The 20,361-nt window shown below is 37.0% G+C and overlaps 1 protein-coding gene across 1 annotated transcript in view; it reads left to right on the forward strand.

The window, feature by feature from the left end:
- The window catches only part of LOC127871177 (claspin-like), a 74,680-nt gene extending 56,996 nt beyond the window's left edge, over positions 1–17,684 (forward strand). The window contains exons 28-29 of the mRNA XM_052413914.1: positions 15,398–15,550; positions 15,851–17,684. Coding sequence (XP_052269874.1) covers positions 15,398–15,550; positions 15,851–15,994 — 297 coding nt within the window. The 3' untranslated portion in view covers positions 15,995–17,684. The remainder of the gene's footprint in view (positions 1–15,397; positions 15,551–15,850) is intronic.
- The last annotated feature ends 2,677 nt before the right edge of the window (positions 17,685–20,361 follow it).

Below are 20,361 nucleotides of genomic sequence, written 5' to 3' on the forward strand. Positions count from 1 at the left end.
CCAGGGCATATAGTGATCGGTCTGTCCGTCCGTCCGTCTGTCCTTCACACTTAGCGTTTAGGTTTTGAAAAATGCCCATAACTTCTATGTCCCTTGAGATATAACCTTCATATTTGTTATGGGTGTGTATATGGACAAGGCCTTTCCATACACACAAACATTTTTACCCCTGTGACCATGAACTTTGGGTCCGCGTTTAGGTTTCGAAATCTGCGTTTAGGTTTCGAAAAATGCTCGTAACTTCTATGTCCCTTGAGATATAACCTTCATATTTTGTATGCATGTGTATATTGACAAGGCCTTTCCATATGCATAAAAAATTTACCCCTGTGACCTTGACCTCGAAAAATGCTCATAACTTCTATGTCCCTAGAGATATAACCTTCATATTTGGTATGCATGTGTATATTGACAAGGCCTTTCCATACGCATACAAGTGTTTACCCCTGTGACCTTGACCTTGAACTTAGGGTCCGCGTTGAGGTTTCGAAATCTGCGTTTAGGTTTCGAAAAATGCTCATAACTTCTATCAAAGCGTTTATATGGGGCATATGTCATCCTATGGTGACAGCTCTTGTTTTATGTATGTGACCCACAGTAAAACCCAGCTAAGATATTGTAAGTTCCTTCAAGATCAAGATTTATAAATGTAGCCTCTAGAGTTAAAACAAGGTTCGAACTGATGACATAGATTTAGTACGCACATAAATAACATTCAAACTACTTAGAAATTGTTAAAGGGCCTGTCAACCACGATTGATGAATAAAGAAAAGTTTTAAAATACTGTATTATTTTACAATTATTAGTTTGAATTGATTAAAATATCACGACTTGTATATACAATTACTTGAAAATAGGTGTTAAGTTTTCATATTTTCAGTACATTCAGTAATAAATTTTACTGGGTATGTCTATGGGGTAACTATACCAGTTAACTATAAATAACGCAAGTAGATATCTGCTTGCGTTATTTATAGTGTGTATATCTTTATGTCACCTATTTTCGCGATGTACTTTCGATTTCACATCGTGAAATTGTATTACCGAATATACGGAAAATATGAACTTTTTTCAAGTAATGTAATATACCAGTCGTGATATTTTAATCAATATAATCTAATAATTGTAAAAAAAATACGGTATTTTAAAACTTTTCCTTTTTCGTCAATCGCGGTTGACAGTCCCTTTAAGAACAAATAGTGACCAAGATTCCTTAAAATTGAGTCCTAAACGTAGCAGCTAGAGTGGTAACAAGGTTTTTCAAAGAAATGACCTGCTGACCTACATTTTGGAGGCATGTGGCACAGATTCGAAGTTGACCTTTATATTTCAAAGATAAACATTCTCACCAAGTTCAATCACAATTGATTCATAAATGTGGATTTTTCTTAGGTAACTTTTTTGGCCAAGCTTTGATGTGGATACCTACTTTTTGCATGCATGTGACTTATACGCTAACTCGGCCTTGATATAGTCAATTAAACACTTAAAGTTTCATCAAGATTGATTAATACATTTTGCCTCTCGAGTGGTGACAAGGTTTTCCCAAGATTTGACCAGGTTACCTGGTTTTAGACACACATTACACAGAACTCATGTCGCCGCAGATATTGTCATGATTAACATCCTGACCAAGTTTTATCAAGATTTAAATAGTCATAAATATCTTTAGAGTGTAAACAAGGTGTTTTTAAGGTATGATGTAGTGACCAAGTTTTTGTTCATGTGTGGTCTGGATTTGACTTGGCCAAGATAATGTCAGGAAAAATATTCTGACAAAACCTCATCAAGATTTGGTGAAAATGTGGCTTCCAGAGTTTCAACTAGCTAGAAGTTGACAACAAGGGACATCGAACATGGTACAAAGACTGACGAAAAATACTCAACATAAGCATCCTGCTATGGTGACCAAGTATATTATTGATAAGCATGATAAATTGGTACTTGCATATGGCACAAAGGTTACTGGTCGATGTCCTCTTTCAATGTCAAAATATAAGACGTGTCTTGAACACTTTGGTGAGAGAATTTATTTAGATAGCATACAGTAGTATTGATTTTGTAAGACCATAAAAGGACCGTCAACAAGATTGACGAAAAAAGAAAGGTTCTAAAATACCGTATTTTTTTACAGTTATTAGTTTATATTGATTAAAATTTTGAGATGCTCAGATAAAATACTAGTCAGTTTAGCAAAGAAATTTGAAATTATCTTGCATGCAAACTTACATTTCTTTTTTATTAACAGTAAAGTCCAAGTGTTTTAACACTGTTTCAAATGAATTTTCCAAATGAAAAAGAATAAAACAATTGACAAAGAACTAAATCCTCAAAATGAAACTAAAAGTCTGACCAAAAACAATGTAAGTGCTCATTTCAATTGCAATATTTTTTAATATCATTTTGAACGAGTTTTTAATAACATTACTTTTCTGCCAACAAGAAAATCTTTGGGCTTGCACACTTAGTCTTGTTTAGTTTAAACCTATTTATGATAGCTCAATTGCATCAAAAGCCTCAGGCTTATAGAAACGCTCTCAAGTCCGTTTCCTGGGCCTACAACCAGTACTTGGGGACTTTGGGGAAGATCTAGTGAAAGTTCCCCGAGTGGGGATCGAACCTGTGACCTCCGGATCTCCAGGCAGACACCTTATCCATTAACCCTTTGCATGCTGGGTAATTTTTAACCAGGTTTTCCGAAGGAAAAAACTGGTTATTAGATTGGCGAATGCGGGCGGGCTGGCTGGCTGGCTGGCGGGCGGGCGGAACAAGCTTGTGTAATACACCGTTTTAGACTGACGAAAGTTGGAACGAAGTATTATCGCAAATGTGCTGGTTGGTTAAAACTGGAAGATAGTCAATTTCAGCGCGGCCTTGTTCAGTGGGCAAAAAAACCTGGGGCGAACCTCCATTGTCCGTTATAGCGTCAATAACCGAGCTCACATACGTACGTACGCCGGAAGCTCGGATTGAACCCGTCTTGGTGATGAGCGCGTATACTAACCACTGCGCTAACCAGACAGTCACTGTGAAGTAAGGTAAATGTCTACACTGACCCTATATTCATGCATTTTTACAATCGGTGCACTACACGAATATAAATGGATATAATGACTGACCACGCCTCATAATTGATGACAACGGCTCAAAACGACTGATTATCTCTCATAGCAACTGATCACGCCGTATTATGACTGTAAACGCCGCATAATGACTGATCATGCCTCATAATAAATGACAACGCCTCATAACGACTGACCACGTACTATAGCGACTGACAGCGCCTTATACTGGTTGACTACGTGTTATAAAGACTGACAGCGCCTAATACTGGTTGACAACGTGTTATAGCGACTGACAACGCCTTATACTGGTTGACAACGTGTTATAGCGACTGACAGCGCCTTATACTGGTTGACAACGTGTTATAGCGACTGACAGCGCCTTATACTGGTTGACAACGTGTTATAGCGACTGACAACGCCTTATACTGGTTGACAACGTGTTATAGCGACTGACAGCGCCTTATAATGGTTGACAACGTGTTTTAGCGACTGACAGCGCCTTATACTGGTTGACAACGTGTTATAGCGACTGACAGCGCCTTATACTGGTTAACAACGTGTTATAGCTACTGACAGCGCCTTATACTGGTTGACAACGTGTTATAGCGACTGACAACGCCTTATACTGGTTGACAACGTGTTTTAGCGACTGACAGCGCCTTATACTGGTTGACAACGTGTTATAGCGACTGACAACGCCTTATACTGGTTGACAACGTGTTATAGCGACTGACAGCGCCTTATACTGGTTGACAACGTGCTATAGCGGCTGACAGCGCCTTATACTGGTTGACAACGTGTTATAGCGACTGACAGCGCCTTATACTGGTTGACAACGTGTTATAGCGACTGACAGCGCCTTATACTGGTTGACAACGTGTTATAGCGGCTGACAGCGCCTTATACTGGTTGACAACGTGTTATAGCGACTGACAGCGCCTTATACTGGTTGACAACGTGTTATATCGACTGACAGCGCTTTATACTGGTTGACAACGTGTTAAAGCGACTGACAGCGCCTTATACTGGTTGACAACGTGTTATAGCGACTGACAACGCCTTATACTGGTTGACAACGTGTTATAAAGACTGACAGCGCCTTATACTGGTTGACAACGTGTTATAAAGACTGACAGTGCCTTATACTGGTTGACAACGTGTTATAGCGACTGACAGTGCCTTATACTGGTTGACAGCGTGTTATAGCGACTGACAGCGCTTTATACTGGTTAGTGTTCATGTGTCGTATGAATAGATATCGTTGCGGGAAATTAAAATGGAATTAAATATGCAAAACAATAATAAAAACGAGCATTTTGGTATCTACAGACATCTATTTAACCATACCTGGCGCTGAAATTTCGGCAATTGCCACAAGGAACACTGATTTTTAATTGATTAAGTTTATTTTACGAAATAGTGTACGAAATTTTCGTTGATTTTGAGTAGTAATGTTACTTTAAAAGGTTGCTGCATTCTTATCGAACGGCACCATTTAACATCAATAATTCTTTAACGGTTCAATATATCGGAAAAGTAGCACCGGAATCGGGTTCATGTAGACAAAATCACATCGATTGGACTATCTGATTGTCTTATTTCACTGGATTTTAAGGTATACTGGATTTTGAGCTTCTGTTAAAAGTGTGCTGCATTCTTATCGAATTTTACCATTTAAACTCAATAATTCTATTTCGGATCAAGATATCGGAAAATTAACAACGGATTCGGATTCAGAGAGTCAAATTCATATAGATTTCACTATCTTATTGTTTGATTTCGATGGAGCGAACGAGAGAGCGAGCGAGCGTATTTCAATTGTGCACGTAAATTGGACGGTCTATGAAAAGGGTGCTTAATGCAAAATATGTTTTGATTATAACTTTTTTCTTTTTTCTTTTTTTTCAATTTTTTTTCAAACTTTTAAACAACACTATAAACTGTTTATGTTTTATTAAAAAACAAAAAAAATTAAAAAAATTGTATTCTATGATACATATGTATTTTTTTATTTTTTTTTTTTAAATGGATAACGTTTGAACGGCTTTAGATATTTTAAAAATTCCAACGAATTCGTGATTAGCGTGGTCATAGGCATATAGATTTAAACATCTGTTTGTTTAATTTTAAAGTTTTTTTTTTAACTTTCAAACAAGGTTATGGTTCAAATGTTACGGACATAACATTCCGCATATATCGCTTCAATATCATGTTCTTAATTCTATCAAACAGCTTTGCATTATAAAAAACCGTAAACACTATAGTAAAGAAACTAAATTACTCGCGTTATGCCAAAAAAGAGTCTGGGATTGAACCCGGATCGCCTTGGTGAGAAGCGTGTATACCAACCACTGCGCTGAAAGGACATGCACATGCGTAGCCCTTTTTTTCCCATAGCGAGGCTCATTTAGTCTTTCAAATGAATTGTGCTGATGCAGTACTTACTGGTAAGCATTTCGTGACAGCTGAGATATAGATAGAATAGGGTCGCATGAAAGGAAAACATGGCTTAATGCATGAGCGGTTTGCACAGGATAATCTGGGACGACGCTTTACGCACATGCATAAAGCCCGGTTTTCTCCATTATGCGACTCATATCTGTTGCAGGTGTTTCGAGTTTTAAATAAATCGGAAAGCGAAATAGGTTTGCCGATTGGTTTCCATGGGTGAATCTTGGCCCGATGTTCTACAACGCGGTCGTTAGTTACGAATCTCTGACGACATTATCAGTGTGTTCTTTAAAACAGCAACCGGCATTGATTGCTTTTAACATCGTTGATTATACACTGATTGATACACAGGACAAAATGCTCGTTACACTCTGGGAAAATGAGAAACCCACGTCGGGTCCAGCGGCATAACAGTGATCAGCCAGGCAGCCTCAAACTGATGCGATTTGGGGCTGCCTGACTGGTCAAGATTATATCGATTGGCATTTTTACGCAGTTATTATTTAGTTTACACTGCATCCAATAACCAGAGATGGACGTTTATGGCATTTGTCCTGCCTTTTCTTTACATCAGCGTGTGCAAGGCTAGTATCAGTTTTAAAGATCAACCGATCTTATTCCGAAAGATGCAATCAAAAACGTATGCCACGCAGCTTCTAAGAAAATCCCATTTGCCCAAATACAAGCGAACTCAGAGATTCGGCAGTGAGATTTCGACCTGTACTAAAATGCACCACATACTCTCGTCTGTCAACGTCGCTGCCAATGAAATACATGTTGCAGACACACTTAGGAAACAGTTGATAACCACTAAAGTAATGGGCGCGATCGCGAAATGGCTTTTCATCCAGAAGAGAAAGAGAACTCTTTACAAATAGGCACTACTTTCGACAATCACCACGTGAAGCAAATATCTTAGTGTGCTTTCACCATAAGTCAGCCAATCGTGATGCAGCGACTATTTCCGGAATCCTCGGCAAAATGTGAAAATTACCATAACTATTTCCGGATTCCCCCGCACAATGTGAAAATTACCATAATTAACCACCCAGTAGCGCATGCCCACAACATAGTCCGCATACACAGCAACTCTCAGTCTCTTCGCAAGTGCAGCGACGCTACATTACAGTGCACACAACATACATTCATTTATCTCTTTCGCTAATCATCACCGCTCAAGAACAAATCACTCAAAACACAATACGAAATCCGCTTCGAACTTCTTTCCACATCCACTTCTACTTTCCTTTTGCTTTCACGAGCCTGATGCTTTCAGTTTCACTTTACTGGCGCAATCCGCCATTACATGACTTTGCTCACATACGCACGCAAATAAACAAAGCAACATATCACACACATAGAATAAATACAGAAATAACAACGTACTCAATCACTTGGCTTATATCTTTGCTCTTCTCAAAAATCAGTGCCATCAAATGCCCCTCATACGCGCTATTCGCTATGTCGACAACAGCCCTTTCAACATAGTAGTACAACAACAACAACAACAAGCGCGCGCCAAATATGGCCGATTGAGGAAAGACACAATGAATTTCTCGCAAGTTAGCAGTCAGAATAGCTTTGTATCAATGTATAATGCACACCAACTTGTAAAACTAACATTTCGGGGCATACTTCTGCAAGGATAACACAAAAATGTGAACAGTTAAAAAACCAGAGCCCAGGAAATGAAGATTTTCCAACGTCTTTTTTTTTCAAATGCATAAGTTGACGAAAGCCCAGTAATTTCTCTCATCCGCCGGCCTGATCAAGTGTGAGTGGAACAATCACCGTTACTACATCGAGCCCATCGCCTTCGACATGCAGCTAGTCCAGAGATACTGCATCGACGTTAAGGCTAACACCTCAGTCGCTTGCTGTAGTTTGTGTTTTCTATTCAGTATGCAGATAAGCTGATAGAGCAGGGTGTAGACAAGAATGGTGTGGTGAACGTCCTGGCCAACCAGATCTACAGGGCACTGTTTCCACCAGACATGATACGGCATGCTGGGAAGTTTGTAGGGCTCATCATAGATCTTTGCATGTTTGGGGGTTTGGTCCGGAGAGGTGTCAGGTGCGTTGATTTTCTACATGCTGAAAAGTTAATGCATAGTTAACGCTTTACCACTATGATACACATGTTGACGCGTTTGTGCGCAGTCTTGTCATGAGCTACCCTGTTAACTATTAAGTCATGCAAGGTTAGTGGTCTCATAAGCTCACAGGGTAGCTCCTGGCCAGACTGCTTGAATGCACATGCTGGTCTAGTGCTACGCTGGAAGCATATCGTATACAATCCACTTCACACAACCTGGCTTGTATGTTTTTTCTCTGCAGACAAGTGTATGAGATCTGTGCTGCATTGAAAGAAGCAGGAGAGGATTGTCCAGAAAACACGCTTCTTCTACCGTATGTTATTTCTCATTATTAAGTTTTAAAAGATATATTAATATATATGAATGCGAAAAGAATGATGATCAAACATGTTTATTAATCTTTCACCGTAAAAAATCTCATCATGGTTTTATAATTTCCAGTTTTGATTGATATTGAGTTCATATTTATGTTATTCTCTTAAAAATGATTTAACAATATTACTCTTGTCACTCAGGCATCTTTTTTGTCTTAATTTTCCTCTAAAATGATCACACGAAAACATGAAAAAACTCTTGTTCAATATCAACAGCATTATCAATGAGGATATTCAAGTGAAGGTCAAGGTCACTTCACTGCTCTGCCACCTGGACCCTGCGGACAGTGCCCATTGTTGCCTAGCAACTGAGGTTGTCCAATTGTGCTGCGCCCAGTACGTAAAGGTTGCAGATGGGTCGACCAATCGGTTCGCTAACAGCCTTGTACACCGACAGAGACATAGGCTTATCCAGACTGTGCTTCTGCTACAAGAGCTTGTTACCATGGTAATTTTTAACCAGGTTTTCCGAAGGAAAAAACTGGTTATTAGATTGGCGAATGCGGGCGGGCTGGCTGGCTGGCTGGCTGGCGGAACAAGCTTGTCCGGGCCATAACTATGTCGTTCATTGTCAGATTTTAAAATCATTTGGCACATTTGTTCACTATCATTAGACGGTGTGTTGCGTGAAAGAATTTCGTCGATATCTTCAAGGTCAAGGTCACAATTTGAGTTTGAAGGTCAAAAATGGCCATAAATGAGCTTGTCCGGGTCATTTCTTTGTGATTCATTATGAGATTTTACAAATCATTTGGCACATTTGTACCCGTCATTAGATGGTGTGTCATGCGAAAGAATCACGTCAATATCTCCAAGGTCAAGGTCACAACTGAGTTTGAAGGTAAAAAATGGCCATAAATGAGCTTGTCTGGGCCATTACTATGTCATTCATTGTGACATTTTAAAATCATTTGGCACATTTGTTCACCATTATTGGACGGTGTGTCGCGCAAAAGAATTACGTCAATATCTCCAAGGTCAAAGTCGCCACAACTAAAAATAGATTGATTTTGAAACAACTATGTAACTATGAACAATCAGTAACAATGCACATTTTGATTTTGAGTTGTCTCTCTTTATCAGACTTTTTTTCTAATTGAAATCAAGGTCAATTTTACACAAGGGGGTTAACAATACACATTTTGAATTGTCTCCCTTTATCAGACTTTTTTTCAGCTGAAAACCTGGTTCTGTGACAATTTTGTCCCTTGTCCTATAATTATTTCTTTGGTTCTTGATGTCCTTCTGTCTGTAAACCTTTGTTTCTATGTTATAAACCAGTTTCCCTACAGGATGGACATGCACATCCTCATGAGGTCTTTAAGGTCCATTTATTTTCATTCAGTTTTTTCCATTCGTTTATGTGTCAGTGCGACATCTTGCCCACAAATGATCCGAATATTATGAAACTTGTTAGCAGCATATTTATGGGGTGGATATGTGCATCAGTTTGTGTTTGTCCAATGAGTTTTCATTGAGTTATTGCCCTTTGATTATCTATATGTCTTTTTTGTTTCTGCGCGAGATCTCAGACACAAATGATCCGCATTTGATGAAACTTTATAAAGGTTGTACATGTGCACTATGGTCAGGTTTTTCAGGTCCAATAATAATTTAAGGAGTAATTTCCCTTTTATTATTAATTGTTCACTATTTACCTGCATTTATACACAGTCTTTCATTCTGTGCAAGTGTTCTCTATATAAACCTGTGTAGGGAGCGAGTTTGACAGTGATGAGAATGATGACCTAGCTGAGGAGGATGACATCATGGAGGTTGAGGAAGGGGACAGGGACCTGGAAGGAGTGGACAGGGAGAAACTGAGGGACGAGGTCAACAGGATAGCCATGTGAGTAGCATGATAGGGGACCAGAGGGGGTCAATAGGGAACAACTAAGGGATGAGTTCTATAGGGACCAATGTGGTTTCTCAATGCTTTTGAGAATTTTGAAATAACATGGCCAGGCCTTGAAGAATTTTTCCAGAGCCGCTCACCCTGCAGGGCGAGTAGGCCTTACAATCCACTCGCCCTTCACTTTCATCTACTCGCCCTGCATTAAAATAAAAAAATATATATCTAAATTTATAGTTCTAATCAACCAGAACCTATTTAACGTACGTAACATAGTGACATTAAACTGCAAACAAATTAACTACCGTACATTATCTGATGGATTGTATTTGCTTTATTTACCTTTTCTGCACCTGTTTCCTTTTCTCAATACTTTCCGCTTCTTGTTTTGATGACCTTTCTTTCTGTTCCCTGTCTTGCAGATATTTTAACTCTTTCAGTGCGGGAACCGAATTTTGAAGGCCTTTGCAAACAGTTTGGATCGTGAACGTGGCGTCTCATCAGGATCCAAACTGTTTGCTATTCTGATAGTATTTTTTGAAAAAAATCGAAGAAAATGCTAATTTTAGAAATTCAGCAGACGACATTTTAGCAAAAGATAAATTTCCCAGCATGCAAAGGGTTAAAGTAGAACCTTTTTCCATGCTGAGTTTTAATATTTCAGACGAACTTTTACTGAAAGACACGCTTGAATGACAAATGGTTACAATATGGTAAACTTTGGCTAAGGCTTCTGATCATGAATTATTCTGTTTATTAATAATTATTGTTTCTGTTTATTTTTAATTACATATAGGAAGTATTATAATTAACAAGTTATGTATTATTTTTTATTGATATTTACAAATAAATGAAATTTTATTCTTCACGGAATGACCAATATACATGTATTTAACTGTTTTAACACTTTTAATCGATTAGCTAAGAGCACTGACGCCTACGAAAAGAGCGCAGCCGATTTCGAGAATAATTTTTACTGTGCCCATGACGTCATTTTTCATTGTCAAAACAAAAGTGCAGTTTCTTTGTGTACTAAACCTATTTTTTGTTCGTTCGAAAAATTGTTCGCAATTTGTCTCAATGTGGCAGGAGTTCAACTTCTGGAACTAAATTTATATTTATGCCGCCCTTCGAAGAAGAGGGGGTATATTGTTTTACCCATGTTGGTCTGTCCGTTCGCCGTCCACCAGATGGTTTCCGGATGATAACTGAAGAACGCTTATTCCGAGGATCTTGAAACTGCATATGTACATTGATCATGACTTGCAGATGATCCCTACTGATTTTGAGGTCACTAGGTCAAAGGTCAAGGTCACAGTCACCGGAAATAGTAAAATGGTTTCCTGATGATAATTCAAGACCACTTAGGCCTAGGATCATGAAACTTCATAGGTGCATTGAACATGACTCGCAGATGACCCCTATTGATTTTCAGGTCAGTAGGTCAAAGGTCACGGTGACCCGAAATAGTAAAATGGTTTCCGGATGATAACTCAAAAACGCTTATGCCTAGGATCATGAAACTTCATAGGTACATTGATCATGACTCGCAGATGACACCTTTTGATTTTCAGGTCACTAGGTCAAAGGTCAAGGTCACGGTGACCGAAAATAGTAAAATGGTTTCCGGACGATAACTCAAAAACGCTTATGCCTAGGATCATGAAACTTCATAGGTACATTGATCATGACAGGCAGATGACACCTATTGATTTTCAGGTCACTAGGTCAAAGGTTAAGGTCACGTTGACCCAAAATAGTAAAATGGTTTCTGGATGATAACTCAAGAACACTTATGCCTAGGACCATGAAACTTCATAGGTGCATTGATCATGACAGGCAGATGACCCCTATTGATTTTCTGGTCACTAGGTTAAAGGTCAAGGTCACAGTGACAAAAAACGTAATCACTTAATGGCTGCCACTACAACTGACAGCCCATATGGGGGGGGGGGGCATGCATGTTTTACAAACAGCCTTTGTTCTCAACTTGAAAAAACAGCACTCTACCGGTCGGTCGAGTATTAAACAAACTCTCTCGCCTGACCATCAACTTCAATCGCATATGCGAGCGATCAAGTGGATTCTTCAAGGCCTGATGACACAAATGTTAAGTTAAATGAGACTTATTGTGGCAAAATCAAATAAAAGAATCAAATTGCTAGCTTGAATGTCAAACTGAAGATTTAAGGTGAAAATAAAGCAATATATTTTCTCTAAATCTGTACCAAAGCAGTACCTTAAGGTTTTTATCAATTTCAATGAAATTTCTAGTTTACGCTGCTCTTGAAAGCTAGATAAAAATGTTAATAAGCATGATCTGCCCTCTTGGAAAATATGGCTTAATGGATGCGTGTTAAATGTCATTTTAGAATCAGGGACAACACTTGTCGCTTAGACTGTATTTTGGTTTGAAAGAGACTTTCTTTAAACAAACAATTACATAAAAGCGGAAAGCACTGTGCTAGGTTACCAGTAGACTGTTCAGACTACACGGGCTAATCTGGGACGACACATGATGCATGTGCATTAACCCTTTCAGTGCGGGAACCGAATTTTAAAGGCCTTTGCAAACAGTTTGTATCCAGATGAGACGCCACAGAACGTGGCGTCTCATCAGGATCCAAACTGTTTGCTATTCTGATAGTATTTTTTTGAAAAAAAATCGAAGAAAACACTAATTTTAGAACTTCAGCAGACGACAATTTAGCAGACGACAAATTTCCCAGCATGCAATGGGTTAAGACAAGTTTTTTCAGAGCTATGCTGATATTTGTGTTCACAGGAAGCAGATGATAGATGAAGACAAGAGGGAGCTGTTGAGGTACCAGGAGATGTATCTGCCAGATGGAGACCTGTACTCAGAGGGAGGGGGCAGACAACGAAGGTTTAGGTGGAATAACCTTGGTAAGAAAAGGGGAGGACTGGTTTAATTCTTGGTTATACTTGTATTTTCATCGCTTACCTCTAAAACATTGCTTATTGGATGTATGAGTTTAATCCTCAAAATGTACGTTTGAAAATAATTTAAAATCATTGCACTGAGTTTTCAACTTGATCAATACAAAAACACAAAGTATTGAAAGTAATTGTTGTGGATATAAATGTATGTGGCATTATTTCCATGTTTTGGGATGAAATCTGTTATTTATAGGTGCATGCAAATTTATTTAACTCTTGAAAACATAAATTTTAAGATCTATCTATTGAACTACTTTCTGATGTAGATGACGAATCTCAACAAGACATGTTTAATGACGGGAGCGACAACGAAGTGGAGCATGAGGAAACAGATGACTTTGCATGGCGCAAAGAGAGATTTGAGCGAGAGAAATTCTTGAAAGAACAGCAGGTTAGTGGTTTTTATGTGGGCGTTTTCAGCAACTTGCCAGTTAATTGCCACAGTCTGTTAAGATGTTTAATTCGTGCCAGTTGTTGTTATGTGTTGATGAGCTGTAACTATGTAAACTAGGGAGTAAAACTAGTGGTTATGCTATAAGTGTGCATTTTAAGTTTCATTATTTGCAGAATTAAAAAGAATAGGCATGTTAAGAAAGTTTAGTATATTTGGGCAAAATGTTTTCAACAATGAATAATTTACACTATTTGAAAATTTGCTTCTGAAAAGAAAGAATAAATAGTTTGACTTTGGGTACTTTCATGCATCTGGATGGTTTCTTGTTTACAGAAATGAGTGCTTATAAAATAGATGGGAAAAAAACTTATCTAAAACCATCAAATACTCGGCAATTAACCCTTTACCGCGTAGATATGTATTTTCACGCATGTTAAGTCCTTCAGAAAATATATTTAATGAAAGACCTTTCTTACTAGATTCAAGTTGTTAAGGCTTCATCTCCAAACCTTAGATACTGATGAGCAGCAAACAGCATAAAACCTGAACAGACTGTGAGTTACTCGCAGGCTGTTCTGGTTTTATGCTGTTTGCACATAGCCATTTTCATTTTGATTTTGATTGGTAAAGGGTAAAAGCAGAATTTTGAAAAATAATATAAACTTCAATATTTGCACAGGATTGTTCGTATTGCATTTTCTTTACCTTTAGGAACAAGAGAGGTTGGGTGAAGGGGGAGACAAGAGTCAGTTTATGAAGCTGGGAAAGGTCTTTCTGAAAAAGCAAGGTTTGTTGCATTGTGGCCAGTTGTCTTTTTGATGTGACTTGCCATGGTTTTAAATGAGTTCTCTTATATTTGTAAAGAAACCTTGTTCCCATGGTATCCAACACTTCAATTTTATTTTATTTGCAATTAGTATAATAATGTTTGCCAAAAAATTATTAGGTATTCTGTTTGGTAACTTCTATAAAGTCAATTCCGTTGTTATCTCAACACTTTACTGAAATTTGTTTAAGTTTGACTTTGAAAATGTATATGATATCACAGATTCCAAGGGTGGAGAGAAGACTGAGAATAAAGTGTCATCCTCTGGACCAGAAACCCCTGGGTTTCCTGCATCCTTCATGAAACTATCTGTATGTATAGAAGGCACCAAATTGTGGAGAGGCCTTTGTTTTTCTGTTATGTCATTAAAGTGTAAATATGGGTTTTCTGTAACTAATGAACATGTAAGCATGAAAATCATCTGATTATTGCAACAATTTTTTTTTAATGAATCGTAATACCCTTACAATGATTTTCCATTTAAGTCTTTGTTTAATAGGTAATCAAGGTAACCATGATATTTTGGTTTCTTATTTTAAACTCATTATGTCAATACTGTAGGTTTTTTAGAGAAAATTATGTTGTTTTAAGACTTGACTGCAGGACAATGTAACCAGAATATAATTGGGATGAGTATTTATACTTCTGAACTAATCTTCGCATGAATTTCAACAAAGGCTTAACACAATGGTGAAGAAGACTATATTTGGCCTCCTATCATTAATAAAAAAACACTGTCACAGTGTACTATAGTTAAGTATGCAAACTGCATATTGTCGGTATCCATATTGTTGGTATTATTGCATGTCATGATGTATTGTTTTATTGATAACTTTGTTTGTCTAAACAAAAAATTGTTCAAATATATTGTCTTTAACCCTATCAGCGCGGGAACCGAATTTTGAAGGCCTTTGCAAACAGTTTGGATCCAGATGAGACGCCACAGAACGTGGCGTCTCATCAGGATCCAAACTGTTTGCTATTCTGATAGTATTCTTTAAAAAAAAATCGAAATAAATGTTAATTTTAGAAATTCAGCAGACTACCTTATAGCAGACGACAAATTTCCCAGCATGCAAAGGGTTAAAGCATATCCTTATATATGCTAAAACATAACTGGAAAATTTTAATTAAAAGCACTGAATATCGGTAGAAACTTGTTTGTGCTAAACAATTTTGTTTTAAAAATCAGTGTGCTTTTTCTAAACAACATTGTGTGAGACCTTGGAAATCAATATTTGGTAGTAATATTTTAAGTAAGATACGATTTCCTCTTATTCAAATACACTTCTCTATTCTCTAGAGAGGCAGAAATTTACATCATGAACCATGCTTCTTACATCATTTGTGCTTCTACTTACATGATTATCACTCTAGCAGCAGAAGCGAGGGTCCTTTCTGGCTCGAAGCAAGGAAGCTCTCGCCAAAATTGCCGAGATGACCAAACCTGTGGTGAACCCATCAGCAGGGGCAAAAACTTCAGGGAAATTTACATTCAATGTTATCTCCCCTGATAAGGAAAGAGAGGAGGTTTGTATATAATAAACCAGAACTTTTTATAAATTAATATAGATATACCGTTGTTGGGATAATTGGTAAATTTGAGGCTATTTTGTGGAAACTCTGATATTGAATCCATCTTGTCTTTGCATTGTTTATGTTGATCATGTATTTTAAGTATTTGGTTAAAATATCTTGTGATCTGGAAAGTCAACACAGTGAGTGAAAAACATAATCGTTTAATCAGAAAACTGTATATGATGATTTCATATAATAGTTGTGAAAACCTGCATTCGCTTCCCTAAAGCCAATTTCACTATGAACGCCCAGGTTGCAGTGAAAACCAAGCAGAGGAAAGCACATGTACCCAGCCAGAAGTCCCTACAGATCCAACTGGAGAAGCAGCCAGCAAAACGACAGAAACTCGATACTCAGTCCTCGTTCACTCAGTCTAGTATATTTCATCATCTGTAGAAGGGCTGTTCAGTCTCTGTGTGAAGTTTTGTTTCAGCATATTATTCTTATTGGAAAATGTGTCTTATGTCATATGGGGCCAGTGTATCTCCAGACCAGCTGTCGCATCCGCACAGTATGAGCTAAGCTGGCCACATATGGCATAAGGCCCATTTTCTTATGACGCTGCTCATTTGACTTTTTAAAGAAAAGTATGTGATAAATTTAAGTATAAAAAATTAGTAGGAACATTGATCAGGTCTAAATTAATCAGTAACTTCTTTGTTCCCTACTTAACATTGAGACCGAATTCTTATATAATTGTTCTTGAATACATTGTGTAAAAATAAACACATTTTCGGAATTAGTTGCTTAAAACTTAGTCAGTTAATTTTAGCTTAATGCCATTTATTGATGGATGAAGATATTAATTTAAAAGATGACTTTTGGACTTGGAAGTTTTTATGTGCCAAACAACAAATTATGTTGCTGTTGTTTTTACAGATTAAAGGTGCAATTAGACATTGGCTTGTGTTTGTTATCCCCTGCCATAGGCGGAGGGATATTGTTTTTGCGTTGTCCGTCTTTCCGTCCGTCCGGCACTTTTGTGTCCGGAGCCATATCTTGGAAGTGCTTTGGCGGATTTCAATGAAACTTGGTATGAGTATATATATATATAAATAAGAGGATGATGCACACCTAATGACATTGTACAACATCTGTTAATAACAGAGTTATGGCCCTTTGTATCTTGGAAAAATGCTTTTTTTGTGTCCGGAGCAATGTCTTGGAAGTGCTTTGGCGGATTTCATTGAAACTTGGTATGAGTATATTTATAGATAAGAGGATGATGCACACCAAATGGCATTGTACACCATTGGATAATCAATGAGTTATGGCCCTTTGTATCTTGAAAAAATGTTTTTTTGAGTGTCAAATATAACACTTTTGTGTCCAGAAGCATATTGGCAGGGGATATCAATTCAACGAATTTGCTTGTTTTCTGTATATTTGTCAGATAATTTTTAAGCAATACAATACATACTTTTATCAACATTAATGTGTTTAAATGAAATATTTCCTTTTTTAAATGTGTTCTATTTTTTTTAATGAATAAACTGCTACCTGGACTGACAGTTGATGAATATGTATGTTAAATATTGGCGAGTGGTGTGTATTTATTGAATTGATTTGGTCATTGTACATAAATAGTCCTGTGTGTTCCGTAATTAAAATTTAAGGGTGGTTTATGTGCAGTGCCATTTAAGTTGCTGTTATTTTATATTTTAGTGTAATCTCAAAAGGGTTTTGTATATTAACATTAGAGTTACATGTTTTGTTGTATCACAATGCACTCAAAATACAGAACATTAAGTAGTTAGGCTAAATTTGCAAGTGTTAGAGCATAAGCATTATTAATCATTGCCTTGAACTAAAATGGTTGTTTATAAAATGTTTGCGCCTTTAAATGTACGCTTGAAAAGTTGTAATATTGTTGTTTTGCAAAATCACAAGCTATTTTATTGCGTGTTCTTGATTTACACTTAGTTTTTTTTACAAAGTTGTGTATACATGTACATCTATATTGAAATCATGATAACCATAGTGGTGTAAATGTCCTGCTTTGTTCATTGGTTATTTTCTTGACATGAATCCATTTGTAAATTCCATCTAATATATTTACACAAATAAATCAATATTAATATTGTCACATTTCTTGGTATCTTACTTCAACACACACACATATTGCTCTTTAAACCCCATATAAATTATAGAAGTAACATGGATAGATGAAAACAAGTAGAAAGACATAAGAAATTACAAGAACTTGGCTAAGACATAAGAATTTACGAGAACTTGGCTTCTGCTTTATGTATGTAATTTTTAATTATTTCACCAAAGCGACAAGCATTGTGAGGTTTTACAATCTGATGTTGTGACTGGGATTCATGTGACCCAAATTTTAAACTGGACAAAATACTCTTGAGATTAACATTCTAACCTTGTTTAATGAAGATCGAGTCGTAAATGTTGCTTTTAGAGTGTTTACAGGGTTATTCCAAGATGATACCTGGTGACCTATCTTTATGCCCCCGAAGGAGGCCAGGGCATATAGTGATCGGTCTGTCCGTCCGTCCGTCTGTCCGTCACACTTAGCGTTTAGGTTTTGAAAAATGCCCATAACTTCTATGTCCCTTGAGATATAACCTTCATATTTGTTATGCGTGTGTATATGGACAAGGCCTTTCCATACACACAAACATTTTTACCCCTGTGACCATGAACTTTGGGTCCGCGTTTAGGTTTCGAAATCTGCGTTTAGGTTTCGAAAAATGCTCGTAACTTCTATGTCCCTTGAGATATAACCTTCATATTTTGTATGCATGTGTATATTGACAAGGCCTTTCCATATGCATAAAAAATTTACCCCTGTGACCTTGACCTCGAAAAATGCTCATAACTTCTATGTCCCTAGAGATATAACCTTCATATTTGGTATGCATGTGTATATTGACAAGGCCTTTCCATACGCATACAATTGTTTACCCCTGTGACCTTGACCTTGAACTTAGGGTCCGCGTTGAGGTTTCGAAATCTGCGTTTAGGTTTCGAAAAATGCTCATAACTTCTATGTCCCTTGAGATATAACCTTCATATTTGGTATGCATGTGTATATGGACAAGGCCTTTCCATACGCACACAAATTTTGACCCCTGTGACCTTGACCATGAACTTAGGGTCCGCGTTTAGGTTTTGAAAAATGCTCATAACTTCTATCAAAGCGTTTATATGGGGCATATGTCATCCTATGGTGACAGCTCTTGTTTTATGTATGTGACCCACAGTAAAACCCAGCTAAGATATTGTAAGTTCCTTCAAGATCAAGATTTATAAATGTAGCCTGTAGAGTTAAAACAAGGTTCGAACTGATGACATAGATTTAGTACGCACATAAATAACATTCAAACTACTTAGAAATTGTTAAAGGGCCTGTCAACCACGATTGATGAATAAAGAAAAGTTCTAAAATACTGTATTATTTTACAATTATTAGTTTGAATTGATTAAAATATCACGACTTGTATATAAAATTACTTGAAAATAGGTGTTAAGTTTTCATATTTTCAGTACATTCAGTAATAAATTTTACTGGGTATGTCTATGGGGTAACTATACCAGTTAACTATAAATAACGCAAGTAGATATCTACTTGCGTTATTTATAGTGTGTATATCTTTATGTCACCTATTTTCGCGATGTACTTTCTATTTCACATCGTGAAATTGTATTACCGAATATACGGAAAATATGAACTTTTTTCAAGTAATGTAATATACCAGTCATGATATTTTAATCAATATAATCTAATAATTGTAAAAAAATACGGTATTTTAAAACTTTTCCTTTTTCGTCAATCGCGGTTGACAGTCCCTTTAAGAACAAATAGTGACCAAGATTCCTTAAAATTGAGTCCTAAACGTAGCAGCTAGAGTGGTAACAAGGTTTTTCAAAGAAATGACCTGCTGACCTACATTTTGGAGGCATGTGGCACAGATTCGAAGTTGACCTTTATATTTCAAAGATAAACATTCTCACCAAGTTCAATCACAATTGATTCATAAATGTGGTTTTTTCTTAGGTAACTTTTTTGGCCAAGCTTTGATGTGGATACCTACTTTTTGCATGCATGTGACTTATACGCTAACTTGGCCTTGATATAGTCAATTAAACACTTAAAGTTTCATCAAGATTGATTAATACATTTTGCCTCTTGAGTGGTGACAAGGTTTTTCCAAGTTTTGACCAGGTTACCTGGTTTTAGACACACATTACACAGAACTCATGTCGCCGCAGATATTGTCATGATTAACATCCTGACCAAGTTTTATCAAGATTTAAATAGTCATAAATATCTTTAGAGTGTAAACAAGGTGTTTTTAAGGTATGATGTAGTGACCAAGTTTTTGTTCATGTGTGGTCTGGATTTGACTTGGCCAAGATAATGCCAGGAAAAATATTCTGACAAAACCTCATCAAGATTTGGTGAAAATGTGGCTTCCAGAGTTTCAACTAGCTAGAAGTTGACAACAAGGGACATCGAACATGGTACAAAGACTGACGAAAAATACTCAACATAAGCATCCTGCTATGGTGACCAAGTATATTATTGATAAGCATGATAAATTGGTACTTGCATATGGCACAAAGGTTACTAGTCGATGTCCTCTTTCAATGTCAAAATATAAGACGTGTCTTGAACACTTTGGTGAGAGAATTTATTTAGATAACATACAGTAGTATTGATTTTGTAAGACCATAAAAGGACCGTCAACAAGATTGACGAAAAAAGAAAGGTTCTAAAATACCGTATTTTTTTACAGTTATTA

Source organism: Dreissena polymorpha, chromosome 3, assembly GCF_020536995.1.
Source record: "Dreissena polymorpha isolate Duluth1 chromosome 3, UMN_Dpol_1.0, whole genome shotgun sequence".
Lineage (NCBI taxonomy): Eukaryota > Metazoa > Mollusca > Bivalvia > Myida > Dreissenidae > Dreissena > Dreissena polymorpha.